The sequence below is a fragment of the Trichoplusia ni genome, chromosome 2 (genome assembly GCF_003590095.1).
Source record: "Trichoplusia ni isolate ovarian cell line Hi5 chromosome 2, tn1, whole genome shotgun sequence".
NCBI classification, from domain to species: domain Eukaryota; kingdom Metazoa; phylum Arthropoda; class Insecta; order Lepidoptera; family Noctuidae; genus Trichoplusia; species Trichoplusia ni.
The window spans coordinates 7,015,159-7,036,957 of record NC_039479.1 but is presented as its reverse complement, the minus strand read 5'-3'; the positions used below and the strand labels follow the sequence as shown (position 1 = coordinate 7,036,957).

Below are 21,799 nucleotides of genomic sequence, written 5' to 3'. Positions count from 1 at the left end.
AATTCCTTAAATCTACCTCACTGCTCTGATTTGAAGACGTTGTCAACGTTACCACCACTTGCAGTTTACTGTAGGTAGGTAGGTATAGTCATTTATTTTGGGTACCTAGGTACTTTTACATAATATTCGTTAGCACCATGAAGGTCGGATGTTATTCTCAAGTTCAACCATTGTTTTAATCCGTGCGCCTACAATCAATTTAAGGCCTATCATAGCCATTAGTCATCACCCACAACTATTGAAATCCTATGCGAATTCGTCATCAGATCTACCATTAATAAATTACTTACTACCCACCTGTTTATTACATGATTAATATAATTGTGTACTATAATCGCTACTCATTATCAATTAACATCTTGCAATTAGTCCTGCGATTAATGGTCTAAATTAAATAAATAATAGGTGAATACATCTCTGTACTTTAATAGCTGTGCACTCGCAGACAGCTTAACATAATAAAGTAAGCATAGTAAGTTGAAGAGCTGCTTTCAAAGTTTGCGTGTGAACCTCAGTTCGTTTACATTTCTAATATCTATTGCATCTTCTCTAGCGCTCGTTGCGGTGGCTCGCACACGGATCGCCATTTGAAGACAGGTACCGCGGCGTGCGCCCGCGCATATGTGCCTCATACATAACTCTCCCGCCGATTGCATCGTTCGCTTGTCGAATGTCCACGCGATCCGTGTTGATCATAACAAACAGTGTTTTCAAGCAAAGCATATAAATTACACACTACACCATATTTGGATAGTACGCGCGAACGTGCGATGATAGTTATGTGTCCAAATGCTTGGTGCTTCAGTGCAAAAAACATCCTAGTATCGGTGTGACGGGTTATAACTGTCGGTGTTTGTGTTAAGTTTGTTATTAGTAATGCCAGGACACGCGGGGAGTCCCTACTGGGCGGCTGTTGACTTCGATAGCGAAGGCGAGGACGCCCAGACGCCTCCGAGTAACCACCGGGTTTACCTGGACCCCTGGGATAACGAGGCTTACGGGATGATGCAAACGGAGACGGCGGAGTCAAGCCAGGGGGAGAACTTCAACTCCTTCGCCGGCGAGCCAGTCAGTGCTAGTTTTTATTACGTCCCTACTAAAAACTATGACTCTGGAGAGGAACCGCCGCTGCCACCACCGAGGTGGAAGAAGGCTTCGCGTGAAGAAGTTATCGCGCCTGAGTACGTCGCGTACAGTAGAAAAGTATCCAGAACTGTCATCCCCGAATTCCCGCCCGAGGCCATATATGGTGAAAGACCAATGCGTAAGTCAAACCACCAATTATCATTAGTATTTGGCCGATATTTGATAGACTGCGGTTAATTAGAGTAATGATAACGATTATACAAATTGAAAATGAGTAATTAATTGCTATCGTTAAAGAAATGTATAACTTTCATTTAGATGGAATGAGATTATTAACAATGTTTCAAAGAGGGAAATGCTTGGTATGCTTCATGAATGGAACCCGTATCTGTAATTAATGTTGTCGGAATATTTTGGATGCTAACTCAGTGCCTATGATACGCTCAGATGACCACAACATTTCGAGAAATGTACTGCAGTATATCCGTGCTTGTGACAGTCATCTGCCTTACTTTATAAATTGCAATGTTAGTGATAGTGACATCCCTTGTGAATTTCAATATCAACTCATAAGACATTTTTATATCTAAGTAGGTACCAATTATTAATTTGTTCGTATAGCCTATCGTTAAGCTGTTAATTGCTAATTCGAATAATTATTTTCAAATAAAGGATGCAATAAACCTGAATTTTCAAAACTTAGAAATCATTGCAAAAACTGCACTTTTTTCTGTTTTGCATTTAACAAACAAATGCTGACTGCATTTTCTACCAACCGCCGCATATATTATTATAATGAGGTATGTCTACGTCCATTAATTAATTCCATTTGTTTTGCCAAAGCGCGTATTTTCTTTTATTAAAACAGAACATAAATTCATTAGTTTATTCGTTTCAAGAACTTTCTTTAATTTTGTTTGTTTCTTATGGGTCACAGCTATGGCATAATCAGACGTGCCGTAATTTTACATTACCATAATTTCGTCTATTCTATATCCTTTATGATTCTTACGCGCTATAAGTAGCTCTAACTTTAAGGACAGGTAAATTGCGAGGTGTAGAAACTGAGGGTTCCGTACAAATAGGATGAAGACAAATAAATTTGCGTAACAAATGATCACCCTTCAAATTGTCCATCATTGCTTATTGGTAGCATCAATAGAAATACATAATGTTCTCTCTGTACTTAACTTGAGCGTGGGCTTTAACTACTCCACCGAACTTATTGCCGTAATTTTATGGGGAAAAATACATCTTGCATGAGAACTTCGACTGTCCATAACATATCACTTACCTTGAGATACAGCCTAGTGACAGACGCACTGACTGACAGCGGTACTTAAGTAAAAAGTTCTTACGCTTTCGGTATCGGAACCCCGATATAAAGGATTCTGTTTAATATAACCATATCTATTACACGTACCTATCTATTTTATACAATATTATTTTTATAGTAAGGGACCCCCTGACGTAAATTTCGCGCCGTTATCAATATGATGATGTAAGGGTAGGCGGCACAAGTTATTACCTTTAAACTTTTGCAACAAAATCTTTGTATTTACTTCCTATCTGTGCTTTTTAATTCCATTGCCATTTGAAAAACGAAATCAAGAATCCTTTGCCTTTACCAGTATTGAGATGTTAACGGATTTGCATACAGCGGTAGCTCAGTCGAAATCAAACCCAAGGTCTAGAAACCGTACCATAATTACAATGTACCTGCATATTCACATTGTTTCTTAACATTATCGCAAGTAATGCTATCCGATAACAGTTTTACAACTTTGATAATCAGAAATCGATCAAGAAACAGGAGTTGTTCGTAATGTGACGTTTTACCGATATTTCTGCTTTCTACTATAGTTACTATAATTTCAACATACAGCCATAGTCCATAACTTAACGCCCGAAGTCCACAATTTCGGAGCAAAATTAGTTCGGACATTTTTAGAGGGCGGGTGTCATTAAGCTTGGTTAAGTATAAATAGTTCCAGATTTATACTTAGTCAATGACCAGACTATCTATTACTAAAATTAAAATGTAGATTTTTATTTCCCGTGTGCCCGAAAAAAGCACTTTAAAATCGTTAGATTTCTGAATCTCTTGACTCTAAGTGCGCTATTTCGAACTGGCATCGTTACGGAGAAGAACCGGTAGGAAACTCCTTAGGTTACTCTAATCTAGATCAAAATTGGAAATTTAATTTCTTCCAGGGGATCGGCGAAGGTCGATGTTTGTGGAAGAACCGACTTACGTCCCTCACCCGATGCTGTATGAGCCGTTATACGGAGGCGTGATTCCGCCGGGATATGTCCCGCCGCCGCCCAGGACACGCATGTCGGTGTCTCATCCCCCGGACTACGTCATGGCTGGAATGGGATACCCGAGCAGCAGAAGACACTCCAGGTATCTATGGGAACATATTTATAAGAGTACAGCATAACAAGCAGACATAATGTTAATCAAATGACTGCCTTACTTAACGACAAATTCGAAATTTGCCTCATCTGGGGTGTTTCATAATACATATTGCCTGCTTCTAATACTGCCTCAAACCTACCTATAATTTAATTTATTAGTTTGAAACCATTGGATTCAAAGCGTTTAGGAATGATTTACTTTTAAACAAATATTCCGTAATAATGTGTATTGCTAGGTCACGATTGACTTCCGATTTGACGGAGACGCTTTCGTCGAATTTAAAGTCGGGCCATACCCGAAACGCTCGTAAGAACATTCTCATAAACCTTCATAACATTATGTGTGGAGTTTTAATTTCACTTGGCTTAGTTTTTATAACAAGCGAGAGAATAAGCGTATCAGTAGGTCTAAAATAACCCAGTTATTGTGGTAACATTTCACGCGTACGTTTATAAATCATTTTGGGCTTTTGTTGGTAAAATTCACACGCGTTCATTCGCTCATACGACCATAGTACGCGAATATAGAAGTAATGTTTGTGCGTGTATATGACTATTTGTAAACGTCAACTTGAGTAATCTGGTGAAATGGCTAGTGTCGAAATTACTGAGACTAATTCATTAAATCGAAAGCATGCAGTGAGCAGAAGTTATCTATAGACTAATACATAGGCTGATCGTTGTGACATGAAAGGAAGAGCTACAAGTAAATGTCCGAATGATAAGATTATAAGGACTTAAAGACAACATTCATTGGTTTTACTCTTATCAAGTAAGTACTAACATAACTACTCAAGGCACTTCAAAAAAAAAACTACCTTAAACTAAAATGGAAACCTTTAAAATAAACTTGACTAAATTAAAATAGAACAGAATAACGAATATGCCTCGATAGAGTCGATAAATCGCTTTGCCCTGGAAATTATTTACAAAATTGATAGTTCATGACTGGCTGCTGGCATTTGGTTTACCTAAAGAGCAAAATGTTGGATAGCGTGTGACCTGATTTAATCTTAGTCCTAAATAACAGACAATCATTTGATTAGAGACGGTTTTACTGTGAAAAAGAAAACATCGAAAACAATAATTCCATATCATCTCATTTAAGTATTACTTTCCTGCCTTTAAAGTCATTCAACTTAATGTCTGCTATAGCCAAAAAAACTTAGATCTTGCGTTACGTTCATATATCAAAAAAGCAACGACGTATAAAAATATAGTAAACAGCTAAGATTGAAAGAGTTACGCGCCGTGGTCACGACAAGCACCTCACTTCTACGACAAAACACGAAGAAGTTTTTACACTAATGAGATAAATAATAGACAGCATGCACAGTAACATCTGCACTTCAGATTTCTACAGTGCACCAACGTAATTACGGTCTACGGAGTAATCATAGTAAAATGTCGACTCTCCTGATAGTGAAACTAGTTAATAGCACCTATATAAAGTCGAGACGGTAAAATATGACTTACAAGACTTTGTTCGTAAATTAAATTACTCGGATAACTGAGACAAACAGTGGTATTTCAAATGATTTGCAGTTGTAAGCACTTTTACAAGGTTTTGTTAACAAAAGTATGCTCACGGATTCTGAGTGGAAGGTAGTGTATTAATTGTTGATTGTAAATTTTACGTTGGGTAGCTAACTGTACGCCTTATTGAGGTTCTGAGGGTCCTTGTATCCCTTGCTACACTTTATTGGACATTCCTATCTTAATTTACTTCATTTAACGTTGTTTACTATAATAAAATTATAATGACCATCAATTGTGAAGTCAATTTAAGTAGGTATTATGATAAACGTAGGAGCAGATTTTCTCGCTTAACACAATCAACAATAAATAACTTTATACCTCATGCCGCCGCCAATAGCTTAAAATATTGATAAATAGTGCTTATAGCGAGTGTTCGCCACTTGCCATTTCAAACTGCATATCTTTGAATGGGAAGTTCGCGTTCCCAGCACTTAGGCCTCACTTTAGCTTCCACGGAAAGTTCAACGGCAAAAACGTCTGTCGTTAGCAAAGGCAGAGCGAGGCGAGCGATTTTGTATTATAATAACAAGCATTGTACATCCGTCGTGTGAACGTGCACTAGTTTTTTGTTTCCTACAAATGAAAGTTGCACTTGTGAGAATGTAGCTCGGCTCACGTCGACATATGTAGGGAAACTTGTTCCTAACATTGACCCCGACGGTCGTTATTTACGTAATTACTCATGGCGTTGCATCTTAAACGCGTGCTGTATTTACATAACAATATGGTACAGGTAACCTTGTCAGATTGCAGTCCAGCGAACTTATAGGTCTAAAGAGCTAATGTAACCATTCCATAACGTCGTTACTCAACTAGTTTTGCTCATGGTTTCTTCTACTTCATAGTGTTGACCAATAGCAGTGGCATTATTTTTTGGGCTAGAACTAAGCCGCATTGACATTGTTATTAACCTTGTACAGGAGTTCTATCCTATCGGCAAGACGTTGTGGAAGCGCGCCACAGGATCTCTCCCTCACTTCGAATAATATTACTATAAGAGGTGTTGGCTGTCCCTCCTGGTTCTCGCGTGTGGGACACGATGGGCTGCTCACAAAGGTGGCCGAAATTTCATGAATGATACCATCCACAATATTTCTGACCAGTAAGTGACGCAAAAATTAGGACAATTCTTAATCTTAAAAAATCAAAGACGTATAATTTAAAAAATATTTTTTATAAAGTAAAATATAATTATCAAAGCATTAACACTTGATAACAGCTTCCTGTCGTGATCTTAAAGCACGTTTGCATATTTGTACTACGAGACGCGGAGGTCCATTTGTTCATCTACTTCAAAGTTTGGTCTTGTCAATGCAATTTCACTTTCTTCATTCGCTCGCCAACAAATTTGTATGCATTAACTGATATCAGCGATGTTGTATGCCGTGGGCGAAGGTTTGTTTCCTTATTCGTATAACAATTAAACGCGTAGGAAGCTATTTAGCAATTATGAATTTAATATTGTTACTCAACAGGTAAAAAAAAATAACAAAAGTTATAAATAAGTCAATAAGTAAATCAATTAAAACAGTCAAAGAATGAATGACCGCTTGGAATAGAATACACAATTTCTAATGAAATTCAAATAAATGCTGGCTAGCGAGAAACTGCAATATATGCACATGAGCTAAAAATAGCTTGATTATTACATCTGACCGCCGATGCCAGTCATCGTAGAAATGCAGATGTGCCACTATATATCAAAGCCTGTTCCGCAGTAACTGCTGGCTTGTAATTACTGGAAATATAACTGAGTTCCACATAATTGTATCAGGTTTATCAAGTAATCTGTCTAAACAACAGGCATCAAGCAATTATTCGGGTAACACCACTTTCTACACACGTATTACGTGAATGTTTGGGTGAGTGAGGTAAATTTAGCGGATAACTAGAAAGCAAGACGTGGCACTCTTGTCTTGATGGGTCTTCACGATCGTCATAACGTGAAATAGTGCGATGTGGTCACGGCGACGTAAGGAAATAGACCGTTTGTTATCTAACCTGCCAGGCGATTGAGGCGATCGTGTTGTCACGGATGAAATATAACGCGTATGCACGTGTTACGTGGTTAGGTGTGAGGTTTGACATTAATCTGCAATTAATCATCGTAATGATGACATCTAAATTCATCGATGTGATCGATTTGAGTTAATTATTAAGTCAACTCGATGAGACGCGGCTCGTGTTGCATCACCTTATATCATTATAACAGTTTTCTAACGGCTAAATCCATAATGTATTTTTACAAGAATTTCTAAAATTCGAATTAAATAAAACTAGTCGTTTTCACTTCTACATAAATTCTCTATTTGTTCGATATTATTTCTACATCTCTTTTCTACAGGATGACCGATGCGTACGAGCAATTTGCGTACGAGAGCCTATCGCCAGATTACGAAGACTGGGCTCGGCCTTTCCCGAAGACTGCTCCCGACAACTTCCACCTCTCTAGATACGGCCACCTCCAGATCGACTACTCCTGCAGTTGGAACTCCTTGGACAGGCTGATCCGCAGCCAGCATCGAGGATAAATGAGAAATTGCTAGACATAACACTCGGATTTTGGGGACTAAATACAGGTAGCTGAATGAACATAATTGCGTGTAAAAAGTGTGTCTTCGTTGAGTGAAAATATAATGATACTTGATAGTGGTATTTAGAGTAATTTGTATGCAACTGGCTTGCAGATCGTGCACATTTGTGATCAAGTCGAAACGCAGAATAATTACTTAGCCGTGAGCTCGTCAGACGGATGGAACGGTACGAAAGTTTGTTCCGGATTCTCTAAAAACAACAAACGCATCCCTGCCCGTTCGTATTTCTTCGAGCGTTTCCGGATGCAATCGAAAACAGTTATGTTTCTTCCGCACTGTTATCTGCTGACTGTATGTGTGTATTTGGTCCCTCGAATGAAAACCCAAAGTTACGTTCGCTCTTTCACATTTTACGATAAATAAGTATGGATATAAATGTAGCTTCCGCGGTTTTCGCTCTGTTAATAAACAAGATCAATTGTAATAACACACATTTGTGTGGTACTTAAGATATTAAAACTGTTATGAGATGCTATTAATTACGTAATTTCGAGTAGTGTAGGGTACTATGAATATTATTAGCTCAATGTTGTAATTTTGAGAAACTAAATGATAGCCAAAGATATTAAAATACCTATGTTTATTTTTGTGTTTAAGTTTTTACTATTTTTGTGCAAAGGTGCTAAAACCAATAAGTCTACTGAGGTATACAACTGTGTAAATAGTCTATACAAATAGATCTTAGCTTGATATTTTGATATTATTATTTTAAGTTAACGCATGGCAATATAAATTATTAAAACTAGAATGCTTTCATTTTTAACCGCGATTACGGTTATTAAACTCAGCCTTGGATTATAATCTAAGTACCCATTTAAGTTTCTACAGAAAAGAGTAAAAGAAAATTCTGGTTATTATGTGTTTAAGTCTCCCATTACAATCGGGCTGTGATCGCGCTTTCTTCCAGCACGAGTCGTCGTTTAAGTTATATTGACATCAATTTTGTATATTATCCTACAGTGTGGTTAACTTTCAACATTTTCATTAGATCGCGAGCCTAGTCGATAAGCTCCGCCATACATCCATCTGTCCATACTTTCACTGCTAGACAGTATAACATTATGCCTATTTGTACTGAACGCTGCTATTTCTATAACTTTCATTTCTTGTTTTTTACTCTGATCTGTTGTTTTTCTGATTTCATTAATGTGATTCAATTTTAAACCAAAAGATATCGGTTTATATTTACATATCAAATTAGAAGACGTTGCCGAACTTGCGTAATCGTATAAGCAGCATGACTGTGTTCGACTTCTGTTTTCGCTACTTTAAAGTAATTTGTTTAAATTAATCTTTAAAATTAGCCAAAAATTGCATGAACAAACTGTTTTAATGGCTCACCACTTAAGTATTTCATGCTTACTTGTAATTACAGTGAATAAATTAATACTAACCAAATAGTGTGGTTAATAAAGCGATTCACGCTTCAGAGGAAGTGGGTAGGCTTTAAACGACGATATGTAGGTCATCTCGTGATGTAACTTATGAATATGTAGTCATGTAGTTATTTTCATAATCGCATTCTTATTCGCTGTTACATGTAGGTAAGTATCAGATAAAGCAACGGCTAAATTAGAAAGAGCCACCGCCGCCAACATAATTACTAACCGTGTTTTGTTACAAATAGTTATTGTGGCGCGCCGAGGTTTTTGTAATAGATTTTAATTAATATTGTTAAACATGTTCTAGAAAGGTCTTATCGCATTCACGTATAACAACCTAAAGTAATTATTCTTTTGAAGCACGCTGTGAAGAAAAGCTTCTCGGAATTTAAACATTAGAAAAATAAAAGACGAACGTGCAGTTTATTTAAATTAAAACTTCAGCAATACAATTAAAAGTAAACATTTTCTTTAGACATTAAAAATCTTGGAAATCCTTTTCGTTGTAAAGTTTCCTTTTCTTAGTTATATGGAAGAGACCTTTTTTCTCAGAACTTTTCGCTTTTGGAGTTTTATCGTTCTTGTCATAGTAAATTACTTGCAAACTGTTTGTTGACTTTGGGGCCTTGGTTTGGGACGGGGCGAAAGGGTAAGGTGTGTCTTGTACGGAGCAATCTGGGTAGGGGTCACGATTTACAGAATATGGTCTTTCGACGACATTCTCGTATTGAGAAGGATAGCTGGCACTGCTTTGCAGATACTGCTTGAACTGACTCTGTTTGAGTTTCTCCTCTAATTCCTCCAAACGCTATAAAATTATCAGCGAATTAGCGAGAGTGATGTACAATGCACATTCTTTAGTAATTATCTATCTGAAGTGTATCTTCATACTGTATGCCCATGAAGATAGAAATCTAGGCCAGAAATTGCCACATTACATTCACGGGCAAACATTTTTGAGACTAATAAGACCTGAGTAAATCTGACTGAAAATCTTGCCGAAAAGAATAATATATCGATAATTACCTATCTAGCTATAGTAAGAAAAAATCATAACATTGATGTTATGGTTAATGTCATAGATGGGTTAACATTATCTAAATTTTAGTGGATACAAATGTAATAAAACCTTTGTTTCCTGGTTTAGGTGAAAGCTAAAAGTAAGTACTACATCGACTTTGCACTCCAGATCTTAAAGCCATTTTAACCTATTATATTCTACTACATAAATTTATGTTAATAAATAAATAAATAAATGTTACAAACCCGTCTATACGCTTCAATATTGAGGTCGGTGCGAGTAGTCTCCCGAGCCAGTTCCTCCTGCAGCTGAGCCGCGCGGGCTGACTCCCGCTGCAACTTCTCCTCATACTCCAGGACTACCACATTAATCTAGAAGGTGCTGTTCGTTTAAAATATAATTGCTGACGGAAGTGTAAAGAAAGGGGATGTTGACTGTAGAAAACGAAAACGATATTTACCGGGATTATAGTAGGTAATAAATAGTAAAGATCTCTCTGGTTCGTAAGCATATTACAACTAATTCGATCGAAATATTTTTTCTTAGTGTTCTACAGGACCTGAGCAGGCTGAGGGCCAATCAAAAGAAAATAGTCAACATCCCCATTGCATGCCAAAATAAACATGATGTTAGTTAAAATTGTTAAGCTTGGTTGAAAAGATACGCTACATAGAGTATAAATAACAAGCCCTCTGTGAAATAAACTGCTGAAGTGAATAAACGGAACAGTTTCATAGAAGTACCTTATCCCGATGTTCAGCTTCTGTTTCTCTCATCTTAGCCCTGAGTTCTTCAATGACACAAGTAAACTGGGCCACCTGGCCGTCACACTCGTGTTGCATCTGTTGGACTAAATTTTAAGGTAGATATTGCTTAATGGGTCTTCTTTTCGAGAGTGGAGAGAGACATAGAGGAAGAGATTGGTAGATTGAACTCAGACTTCATTATTGACAAGGACAGGACGAACGCAGAGTGCACTTTTATAATTTTTCGCCCGGTAAGTGGTGTCCTGGGGAAAAATTTCGAGATCTCCGGGGAAAAAGATAAATACTTATAGGTACTATGTCGAGAAGTAACGTAACTATTGAGTAACATTAAAGATGTCGGAAGCTGTTCAAGGGTAAGTAGGTAAATGGCTGTTCAATATTGTCATTTATCTCTAGACTTATGAACTCTGAAAGACCTGCTTTCTAAAGTTTATGTAATTGAGTAATGATTATGCGATAATATTTAATTAGTGCCTGACAACAAGGTCCATGTCATAAATAACCATTGTCGGAAAAACAATATTTACTGACGAGTTGTGCAATTCTTACTCGGCAACTAGTCACATTTTATATTTACGTCGTACACTGCTAAAAAAGATACTTAAATATGGCGGTGTTTTGTTTTTATACGCAGTTGTTCTAATAATATGGCGACCCTTAAATTGCATTTGTTTATCATCTCAAAAATTACTTAGGTATGTGTGCGTCAACCCTAAAGTAGGCAAACACTTTTTGATCAAACCGTACTAAGTCTCCTTCAAATGTCGCAGTGGCTTATAAAAACATTTTATATCACAGTAATCAGGATTCAAGGCCATGCTTGCCAGGGTGCCTCCAACCCACACGATTCCATTAGAAACAAAACTGGTAATTCGCTCTTAGTTCTGTAGGAAGTATCGTAGTGGAACTCTCAAATGTCTCTTTCTACAAATGCTAAGTATTCGAAGTAAGTAAATATACGCACTTTCCCTTTTATTGCTAGCTTTTAACTCCTCTATTTGTTTTTCATACGCGTTGCGCAGCTTCATAACGTTTTCGTTTTGTTTTAGCGAAGCATTTTCTTTCTCCTGCAAAATAAAAATTAACAACCATTATAACTTACGTACCTACTACTTACGTTTTCGTACGTATTGCAGATATAATATACAATTTCTACATTTTAGAAAACTCTACTTTTTTACTTTTATGCACCCGACTCGAATAATCGAAATCGATTCGAATCATATTATGACAGTTTTACTTGGATCAGAACTTGCCGATTGTAAAGAATTTCACTAAAATATAAAAGTTATGAGACTATGCGATCCTCCTTTCCATATCATTCTATGAAAAGTTGTCCTTTTAGCGACTTTTACTTACCGTTTCGATATCTGCGATCTTATAATCCTTTGTAGCTAACTGTTCCTTCATTTTCTTTAAGTCCCTTTTGAGATAAACAAGTTGCGAAACAGTCTCCTGTAGGTTTCCAATCATTTCGCGAGACGTCAATAAATGATAACGATGTGACTTCTCCATTTCCCGCATTTCTTTCAGTTCGTGCTCCAACTTAACATTGTTTTCGCGTAATTTCTTACACTCTTCACTTTCATTATTAAAATCCTGTTTGTGTAATTAATTGATTAACTTACAGCAATTTTTAAAACAATTTGATTGTTGAAGTTATGAGTACTTATTTTATTTGTTTAAAAAAATAACGCTTACAATTTTACACCTCGATAAACTATTTAGTATATTTTGTAGTCGTCTATCAAGAACAGTTTTCTCCTCTTTTTGTTCAGAATCCATTGAAAGGTTTAATTATTTTTTGGAAATTATTACTACTCACTACAATAATTGAATTTACCCGCTTTCAATTACTCTACTCGTTTTTTTTTTTTAATATTCCTGTGTTTATCAGGGCTACCGATATTATCAGACTGCCTAACTTTGGAAACAATATAAGACCTTATTTTGAAAAAGTTTTATAAAAAATATTTTAACATTACTGTACAAATAAATTTAATATATTGTGTGATAAAAATCATAGACCTAACCCTTTTGTATATTTTATTTACGAGTTAAAATCATTCGATGAAAAATCGTGGTACTTGGCCTATTGGCTTTGCTTGGCACACTGGTTAGTTGTGACATCTGTCATTGTCACATTAATTTCAAAAATGTGTTTTGGTTACTTCAGAAATCAGAATAGGTTAGGATAGAGTTAGACGGTAAAACATTCTATTGTTAACTAAGTAACCTTTGACTGTGATATTAGTGAAACAGATATAATGGCTGCAGCATACGGAATACACTTAGGTAACAGCTCAGCGTCACTCGCTTCATACTCCAACGGTGCGCCATTAATTATCGCCAATGATTCTGGTGATCGCGTGACGCCGGCTATTGTTGCCCTAAACGGCACGGAATGGGAAATTGGACTGCCTGCAAAGTCTGGACAGCCTGCTTCTAAATCAATCATCAAACACAACAAACGTCTGATGAACTCTGATTTTAATGCAGAAGACCTGACATATGTGGAAACATCATCCTCTTGTCGCATTCAGAACGAAGAAAAAGTTGTATATGAGTTCGAAACTAGTGAAACCACTTTATATTCTAACCCTGATAACATTGCCACTAAAATCTATGCAAAATTATTTACCATAGCAAGTCATGCTATGAGCAATGAAGGAGATCTAAAACTGGTACTTGCTGCACCTTTACATTGGTCCACTGCAAGTACAGAAAGACTTATTAAATGTGCGGAACTTGCTGGGTTTGATGTCTTACAAGTAATCAGTGAGCCAGCAGCAGCTCTCCTTGCATACAACATTGAGGAATCAGCGGAAGATGTCAATGTCCTAGTTTACAGGCTCGGAGGAACATCATGTGATGTCTCAGTGGTTAAAGTGTCTGGTGGCTTCATGACCGTTGAGAAGAACATCTACAGATCAGATTTAGGTGGTCAGTGCCTCACTAAAGACTTAGCTGACTACATTGCTGCAGAGTTCAAACAAAAATGGAAACTTGACCCTCAGGAAAGTCGGAGAGCCATGGGGAAACTTCTACTGCATGCTGATAATTGCAAACATGTATTATCAACATTGAACTCAGCTCATGTGTTTATTGAGTCCTTACTTGACGGTGTTGATTGGAGTCAGAATGTATCTCGTGCAAGATTTGAGAACATTATTTCCTCTAAGATCAGTGCTTACATGGAGCCAGCTCAAAAAGTAATTGAGAGTTTTGGGGGTCAAATACACAAGATTGTTATCTGCGGTGGGAGTATGAAGATACCAAAACTGCAGTCTGCAATAGCCAACCTGGTCCCAGAAGCTGAAGTACTTTCAGGCATCAGCCCTGATGAAGTTATTGCTGTTGGCTGTGCTCGCGAGGCTGGCTTATTACAGGACATCCCTGAATTCTCTCTCAGGGATTTAAATACAGAAGTTGAATTTTTAGGCAAGGACATTTACGTGAAGTACTTAGACCAGACAGTCCAACTTTTTAAGGAAGGAACTCCACCTTATGCTCAAAATACACAAAGTATTGATGCAGGAGATGCTAAAAGCTTAAATATCACCTTACATGAAGATCCAGAGAGTGAACAGTTTGCCACTGAATCTTTCAATGTAGAAAGTTTGAAGAAACCTTTAACTTTAAAAGCCACCTTACAGCAATCAAATGTTTTATTGCAATTAGAATAAGACCCATTATAACTCAAGTATAAATAATTGTAACAATAATGTGTTATTTTCTTTTAATAAACTATTATAATTTTATTTAATCATCGTGTTGGTAAACCCTTAATTATAGTTTCTAATACAGATTTTGAGAGTTCATGTAATCAGAATTAGAGTGACCAGCTTGGTTTTAACATTCGTAAATATCTGCTTTTTTAATAAATCAAAGTAGTCCACATAAATCCTTGCAAAGTTGCAGCACTAAAAAATTACGATGATAGCTAAAGACTTAAAAAATGTTGAATATTGTCATTTCTCTTTTTAACTTACATTTTTCAACGTCTGTGGATTTTTTTGAAAATCTACATCACTATTTTAACACCTGACGTCAGTGTCAATTCTAATGTCATTGTCACATTTTGATTTATTTATTTTGAATTCTGATTACTGATACTGATAGCATTAGGAGTACGAAACTTTTAAATTATAGTGATAGTGATAAGTGAACTCATTATTTTCTGAAGTACAAGTAAAAATATTTGAGAAGACCTAATTATGAAAGTATTTATTACATCTTGTTTCTTGACTTTAATATATTTTATGAACATAACAATTGTGGGGTCTTTAAAATCAAACGATATTAGAAATCATTTAGGCTCTCGCACTCCTTACAGGTTTAGATCAAATAAAAATGATTCAAGAATTAAATTTCCAAGTACGTATTCACGAACTATCTACTTAATGGTGAGTAGTATAATTCGATTCCACCAAATAAATCACTTTCAATAAATGTTTGTAAATGATTACAGATTGCAAAGACAATAAAATATGGATGGTGATTCGACATGGGACGAGGTTACCTAGTAAGAAAGACATAGTAGCCGGTAGCAATCTTTTGGATTTGAAATATGAAATATTATTGCAACATGAAAATGGAAAAGGTCAGTGTCTTATGATAAGTAAATACATACATTTCCCTAATTGCTTGGGCGTTCAATTGTTGCACTGTTTTTTTTATTTATTTACCTTAAGATCTTCCTTCCAAACTTGCAATTTTTTTCGGCCATCCCCACATATTTGACACTCTTGAATCTCACCACCTTTTACAGGACAGGAATGACCTTGACAATAAAGCTCTGTCCTCTAGTTTGCTTAAAGTTTTATCAAATGTATATTTTATATAATGATTATTATATTCTATTCTTAGGTCCACTAAGTAAAGAGCAATTAAGAAGGCTGGAAGATTGGAAACAGGAGCATGATGTTGAACAAGAAAGTTACTTAACCTTAGAAGGTCAAGATGAGATGATACTCCTTGCTGAGAGGATGCAGAAGCGGTTCCCTAATGCTATCAGAGAAAGATATGACAACAAGACATTTCTTGTAAGTAATTTCTGAATCTTCTTCTTTGTTTTCTGCTCAGTAATTGAATCAGTCTCTTGTATTTTCTTTTGCTTATAATCAATACTTTCTAATTATTTCCAAACATATTTTCGGCCTTCAAATTTTTTTATATATCTTTAGTGGTTAGTGAGTTTTACTTATATACTATTCATTTGTATTCCATCCCTCTGCTGTAAAAAAGTTTTATACTTCACAATATATCTTTGAAACTGTGTATAAATATTTATGTTTAATCAGAAAATCTAGATCAATGTTACCTTGCCTTGTAGGTCTTTGAGAAACCCTAAAATATTTATGGATATTTTTTGTTAATAATTACAATACATTATTATATTTCAGTTTCGCTACACAGCTACCCAGAGAACTCAGCAAAGCGCAAGATTTTTCACCAATGGCTTGTTTGAAAAGAAAAATGCACAAGACATTATATTTGCACCAGCAACAAAGGTTGACATAGTATTGAGGGTAAATACTTATGTATTGTAATTAGTTATATTTACAATCTGTAGGTACAACTAATTTTCGTTACAAAGCAAACTTTAAATTGTGTCAGGATTGATGAAATAGAAATATTAACTTAATAAACTTTTAGATATTTTATTTATTATGACACATGTACATAATTCAGCCATCTTTGGCTAACAAAGTAGTGTTATAATACTTACATCAAGGATTTTAAAAAAGACCATCTCAACTAATTTTAAGAGTGATATGCATTTCCTATACATTGGCCAATAGTTTTACCAGCATGGATGTTAACTTCTAAATATTTGATAGAGCCTTAGCTTGCTTGAATGTCTAGCATTCAGATAGATTTCCCAGAACATTAGTATTCTACTTCTACATCTGTCAGCTTCCCTCTAGACTAAGTTGCAATTTTTCAGTTTTACAAACACTGTGACAGGTGGCAAAAACAAGTTAAGAAAAACCCTGATACATACACGGAGCAAAGGTTATACGGTCACAGTCCAGAAATGAACAAGACGTTGGAGTCTGTGTCTAAAAGGCTGGGCCTAAATAGAGTACTGAATTTGGGTTTGTAAGACTATGAACTGCTGTAGAATGTTGCTACACCTATCGGCTTGTATGATTTGAGAGTAACTGATATTTAGTGTGTAATTTGCTTGAAATATAACCGTAGTAGGAAAAGATGTGTTTGTAGGATCATAGTTTTTTGAGATGTAGCTAATTGGCGGGTAGAAATTATTGCTTTGTAAGTTGCTGCAAATATTCAGTAGGTTGCACTTACTCAGTGGGTAGTTGATCCTATTCAGTTCATTTAGGTTTAAAACTTGAACCAAATACAAAGAATCAGTGTTCTGGATAAAGGCGTCTCAATACATGGGAGACAACAACTACTAGTTGCTTTGCGTTTTATCTGTACTTGTGTACTGTACATACAAGATATTTAGGAAAAAACAAAATTCAATTTTTGTAGAGATCTAAGACCTCTATTTCGGTTGTATTTTAACCTTAGTAACAAATGTTATTGTGATAAAATTTAGAAATTAATACTGATAGACAATTGTTGTATTAGGTACTGGTGTAATTATTTATTAGGTTAGAGATCTAAGTATCAGTTTTATCAAAATTCGTCAAAGTCATTGGTGTTTTGCACTCGCTCTAATGCTCTTGCTTCGCTTCGCTCCTTTGTCACACTACGCCACTTTACAAGTGAATGAATATAACCTTTTCTTGTTTATCAATTAATATTATCCTAAAAATATATAATTGTAGATATTATAAAGTTAGCTCCTTTCTTCCAAATATTTTGTTTGCGCTTGTTTTAGTTTTATGCTAATTTTCCGTATGCACTTCTAATAATATCTACTAATTATTTTATGGACACAATTGTGTTTGGAACTCAACTTTGTTCCCTTGTAATAAGGTTGAAGTTCGTAATGTTACAAGTGTTACAAAGCTTTCCTTGAAACGCTTTTTTTTCTTATGTGCATCTCTAATGCAATCATTTTAATGTAATGCTTCAATTGTTTTTTTACCGATTGTATGAATTAATATTTTGTCATAATTTTGCAGGTGAAGTGGACACCATGTATAAGTTTTGTGGATACGAAACGTCGTGGGATAAATATTACATATCACCTTGGTGCTATGGATTTGATGAAGAAACCATGAAGGTAACTGAATATAACCTTCCCTATTATCATTCCCTGAATATTGTACAACATTTTGGGGCAATTAAATTTTCTTCTCCCGTTACCCCAAATTCGGGGAAATACGTAACAAATATTTACATATTCCTGTCGGGAAAAAACTGTGTTTTCGACTAAACTTAAAAAGATGTGTGATGATTCAACGTGCTTGCACCAAAACAGAATTCAAAATCAAAAATCAAAATGTGTTGAATTTTAGGTGTTCGAATACTACCACGACATAAAAACGTATTGGGTGGATGGCTATGGATACGACTTGTCGTACCGGCAAGCTTGTCTATCGATCAAGAATATGTTCGAAAATTTCAGGTAACATTTTATTTACTCTATATAAATAAAGACCATTTCTTCAATTATTACTTTTTGTAAAAAATGTGATAATATACAGTTTGAGTCTAGAGCAGCGAGACTTGTTAATGCCAAAAGACCACCCGAGTGGTCTTTGTGTGCCAAACCAACTGTGTGCGTCGTGTCTCGGGTTCGATACCCGTGTAGGACAAGCATTTCTGTAAACCACGAAGGCTTGTTCTGAGTCTGGGTGTCATTGTGCGTGTGATTTTTATGTTTGTGAAACCCCCCATAACACATTCGGAAAAAATGACTTACTAAATATATTCCTGCTAATTCAACAATCACAAGTTTTAATAACATTATGCCCTTTACCCAGTGACGAAAACGGTCCTCAAGCGACGTTCCTGTTCACTCACTCGGGCACTGTTCTCAAGTTACTCACACACATGGAGCTGTACCGGCCGCAAGCGCCGCTCACCGGCTCCTACAGAGACGACGACAGACAGTGGAAGGTCTCACAAATCGACTGCTTCGCATCGAACTTGGCTTTTGTGTTGTACAAGTAAGGATCTTTAATACATACTATTTTAAATTGGATGATATGGCTAGGATAAATTAAGATTAAACCTTCTTTCTAAGTCATTTGGAAGCCTACGAAATTTCCACCCTTGTCTTATTGTTTTTGCACTATAGGGAAACGATATTCCAATAATAAAACTTCATTAAACCTTTCTTTACACTAAATTACTTTGCAGTCAGTTTACATTACATCGTTTACATGACAATCCATGAAAGTCAGATTGCTCCGAATTCGATTCACCTAAGGATGCTTTGATTTCAAGGAAAATTTGCCATTATTCCAATATTTTGTATTAGGAATAGTAGAATAGTAGTAAAATAGACATTGTACACAATCCCATGTATTACCACATGGTCCCATTAGTAGTTAGGATTCAGTACTGACAATACAGAGACATATCTCCATCTCTTTTACACAAGACAGTCTAATGCTTAACGGCCCCAGTTCGCTAAATAATTTAGGTAACGAGACACATAAAGACGTTTTTTATTCTCCAACCAATGAAATGGGACCACAGTTTTATAGTCGAATTCGTTGTATCATTCACAATAAACGACTGTTACGAACAATATAAACCGGGGTTTTCGAGAAATGGGTTAATATGTCTGTTTTCTTGTAAATTGTAATAAAAATGTTTCATTTGAGTTATTGGTCGATTTATGTTAGATTTTACATTTCCTAATATTTACTGACTTAGGTATTGCATTTTTTTCCTAATTAAAAAAGAACCAGGCGAAGATTTTTTTTTAAAAATTTGGCATGTCTTGGTCATTTTGATGTTCGTCGTCAATTATTTTTATGCAACTCACAATAAACTCTCTAATAACTAAATATCAGTAGTATTAACACTTAAGTTGTGCTGTTTTAAAATCCTTTTTTTTTTGTTTTACTTTGGTTTACAGGTGCAAGACTGGCGATCATGTACTGACCCTACACCAAGAGAAAATAATAAAGCTGCCGATGTGTAAGCACGAGCTATGCCCACTAGACCACCTAAAAAAATACTTCAAGAACTCCATATACAATTGTAATTACGACGATATGTGTGGACTTGAAAAGAAATCGAACGCTACTGAAAAGACTCCTGTTTGAATACCAAGCTTTAAACTGCGCATGCGTGAAGACTGTCAAATGTAAATGTCATTGTCAATTGTCGCTGGTCGTTAGTTAAGAAAGTATGGAATGGACTGAGCGTGTATGATTTAACTGTAAAGTATGTAGAAATGGGCGAGAGAGACGAAGAGAACTACAGCTAGTAGTTGTTTTATTCCAAAATTTTGAGATCGTTTTTAGCATTCAATAACAGATAGAAAGATATAATTTCCATACAATCACTTATTTTGTACTTAAAGAACTCAATTTTTGCTCAGTCCACTCTGTCTATGGTTAGAGCAAATGTTAAGTTTTTAAATGAAAAGTATTTTTTTCGATGCTTTGACCCCTAGCATTTTGCTCAAGGTATTAGAGTACCTACTTTATGTAGGCGGTTGCATAGCGGCACTATTGATACATGATAATGTATCAGTCGTAAGTGTTGCTCTCAGTACAAATTTGTAATTTATTCAATTGTACCAGTGATATTTTGTATAGTTAAGGAAGTAATGAAGTTGATAAAATAACTAAGAAAAAAATCGATAAAGTCAAAAGAAAAAAAAACAGACTTGGACTTTCGAACCTAGCTTATTTTAGCATTTTTAATCGTCGGGCGATTTTGCACTGGCTGTGTCGTAAATACATATAACATGCTAGACGTAACCATGGCAACGGTAAAACGCTTTATAGCCATATAAATATTTATGTAAAACGATATAAAAGTTGTTATAGCTGCTTGACATTGTTGTATTTAATAATTTTCGAATGGATTTCATGTTTACACTGTTATAATATCGAATTAGGTACAAAATACATTGTTGATCACATTAAACGCTTAAAACGCTTATGTTTTTGTCTTTTTCATATATTTAGCAACTTCCGTCCTATAACATCCAAGACTGAACAAATAGTGGAGTGGTATAGGTCACCACGCTAAACCCACCGTGCGCGATGTGTTGTAGGTTCGATCCCCGCGTAGGATAAGCAAAAGTTTTTTCCAAGAATGCTTTCTCTGCGTTTGGGTGTTCCTACATGTAAAATAAAAAAATGTGCACAGGCGGAAAAGAAGTTTTAAACTTCTTAGTACCTACTTAGTTTCTCTTAGTACCTACTCTGCAGTAACAGCCTACTCTGCGTGTAACAGTAGGTTTACTGGCATACCCACTTAAAAAGTAAAGTAGCAGAAAAGTACCTACGTTTAGGTCGACCGTTGTGATATTAGTGTTAACAACACAATCACACATAAACTCGTAACAAGGGTTTTCCTGTTACTCTAACATGTGATTGATAAGTTATCTATTCTGATTTTAACTGGTGACTCAATCCAATGTTTTTCGTAATATTTATGCAATCCTGTCTATTTTTTTTTTCCTCATTATTTTAGTAAGTTAAGTGGTATAATAGGTCACAACAAAGCAATGGGTTAGATCCCCGCGTAGGACACGCACATTTGTGTTATCCACAAATGCTCATTCTTAGTTTATCAGCTTTTTCAAACATGTCTAAGCCTGACAAGAGCCTGACGATGGTGACGATGCATAAAACTGTATTAGAATTGAAACCCCCGTTTAATTTGGGTGGAGAGCCTATAGTTAACTATTTACATAATCGCTTAGTTCCTCCTCACTCGCTTGACCTGACACATTTAATAATCTTGATGCCGACTTCCACACTTCGTCGAGTCATTTCTATTACGCTGGACAAGACGATGACATCTGTCAGTCTTAGCAGGAATTACTGACACGTGTATCACGTGTATGTGATTAATTCGACTCTGTTTTTCTTG

General features: G+C 35.8%; 4 protein-coding genes across 7 annotated transcripts; 3 read left to right on the top strand and 1 right to left on the bottom strand.

Moving 5' to 3' along the window:
• Positions 1-112: 112 nt before the first annotated feature.
• On the top strand, positions 113-8,385 carry LOC113505680. 4 transcript variants are annotated; one of them, XM_026888496.1, is made up of 4 exons: positions 113-463; positions 554-1,264; positions 3,301-3,493; positions 7,391-8,385. In XM_026888496.1, the coding sequence occupies exons 2-4, from the start codon at positions 877-879 to the stop codon at positions 7,575-7,577; spliced, it is 768 nt and encodes a 255-aa protein (XP_026744297.1). In that variant the 5' UTR covers positions 113-463; positions 554-876; the 3' UTR covers positions 7,578-8,385. The 4 variants fall into 4 exon arrangements, with proteins under 4 accessions (XP_026744297.1, XP_026744288.1, XP_026744304.1 ...); XM_026888487.1 differs by having other exon boundaries at positions 113-472; XM_026888503.1 differs by having other exon boundaries at positions 113-1,264; positions 7,391-7,625; positions 7,734-8,385.
• Positions 8,386-8,575: 190 nt separating this feature from the next.
• Positions 8,576-12,705, bottom strand: LOC113505670 (uncharacterized protein PFB0765w-like). Its single transcript, XM_026888475.1, has 6 exons — positions 12,512-12,705; positions 12,170-12,409; positions 11,775-11,877; positions 10,787-10,893; positions 10,289-10,414; positions 8,576-9,830 (listed from the first exon to the last, which is right to left on the bottom strand). Exons 1-6 carry the CDS (start codon positions 12,593-12,595, stop codon positions 9,501-9,503), a joined length of 990 nt encoding a protein of 329 aa, XP_026744276.1. The 5' UTR covers positions 12,596-12,705; the 3' UTR covers positions 8,576-9,500.
• Positions 12,706-12,938: 233 nt separating this feature from the next.
• Positions 12,939-14,535, top strand: LOC113505648 (heat shock 70 kDa protein 14). Its single transcript, XM_026888455.1, has one exon. It carries the CDS (start codon positions 13,078-13,080, stop codon positions 14,494-14,496), a length of 1,419 nt encoding a protein of 472 aa, XP_026744256.1. The 5' UTR covers positions 12,939-13,077; the 3' UTR covers positions 14,497-14,535.
• Positions 14,536-14,853: 318 nt separating this feature from the next.
• Positions 14,854-20,860, top strand: LOC113505659 (multiple inositol polyphosphate phosphatase 1-like). The gene is made up of 9 exons (XM_026888465.1): positions 14,854-15,187; positions 15,282-15,413; positions 15,680-15,855; positions 16,216-16,341; positions 16,761-16,911; positions 17,914-18,014; positions 18,250-18,359; positions 18,718-18,903; positions 19,824-20,860. The coding sequence occupies exons 1-9, from the start codon at positions 15,028-15,030 to the stop codon at positions 20,011-20,013; spliced, it is 1,332 nt and encodes a 443-aa protein (XP_026744266.1). The 5' UTR covers positions 14,854-15,027; the 3' UTR covers positions 20,014-20,860.
• The last annotated feature ends 939 nt before the right edge of the window (positions 20,861-21,799 follow it).

Excerpts from the sequence above, each read along its gene's own strand:
- LOC113505680 (XM_026888496.1), top strand. The coding sequence starts at position 877 with ATGCCAGGACACGCGGGGAGTCCCTACTGGGCGGCTGTTGACTTCGAT. Across the intron at positions 1,265-3,300 it reads ATATGGTGAAAGACCAATGC|GGGATCGGCGAAGGTCGATG; the intron begins GTAAGTCAAACC and ends AATTTCTTCCAG. Across the intron at positions 3,494-7,390 it reads AGCAGCAGAAGACACTCCAG|GATGACCGATGCGTACGAGC; the intron begins GTATCTATGGGA and ends TCTTTTCTACAG.
- LOC113505670 (XM_026888475.1), bottom strand. The coding sequence starts at position 12,595 with ATGGATTCTGAACAAAAAGAGGAGAAAACTGTTCTTGATAGACGACTA. Across the intron at positions 11,878-12,169 it reads AGATCGCAGATATCGAAACG|GAGAAAGAAAATGCTTCGCT; the intron begins GTAAGTAAAAGT and ends TTTATTTTGCAG. Across the intron at positions 10,415-10,786 it reads AAGCTGAACATCGGGATAAG|ATTAATGTGGTAGTCCTGGA; the intron begins GTACTTCTATGA and ends AGCACCTTCTAG.
- LOC113505648 (XM_026888455.1), top strand. The coding sequence starts at position 13,078 with ATGGCTGCAGCATACGGAATACACTTAGGTAACAGCTCAGCGTCACTC.
- LOC113505659 (XM_026888465.1), top strand. The coding sequence starts at position 15,028 with ATGAAAGTATTTATTACATCTTGTTTCTTGACTTTAATATATTTTATG. Across the intron at positions 16,342-16,760 it reads AGGTTGACATAGTATTGAGG|TTTTACAAACACTGTGACAG; the intron begins GTAAATACTTAT and ends GCAATTTTTCAG. Across the intron at positions 18,360-18,717 it reads AATATGTTCGAAAATTTCAG|TGACGAAAACGGTCCTCAAG; the intron begins GTAACATTTTAT and ends CCCTTTACCCAG.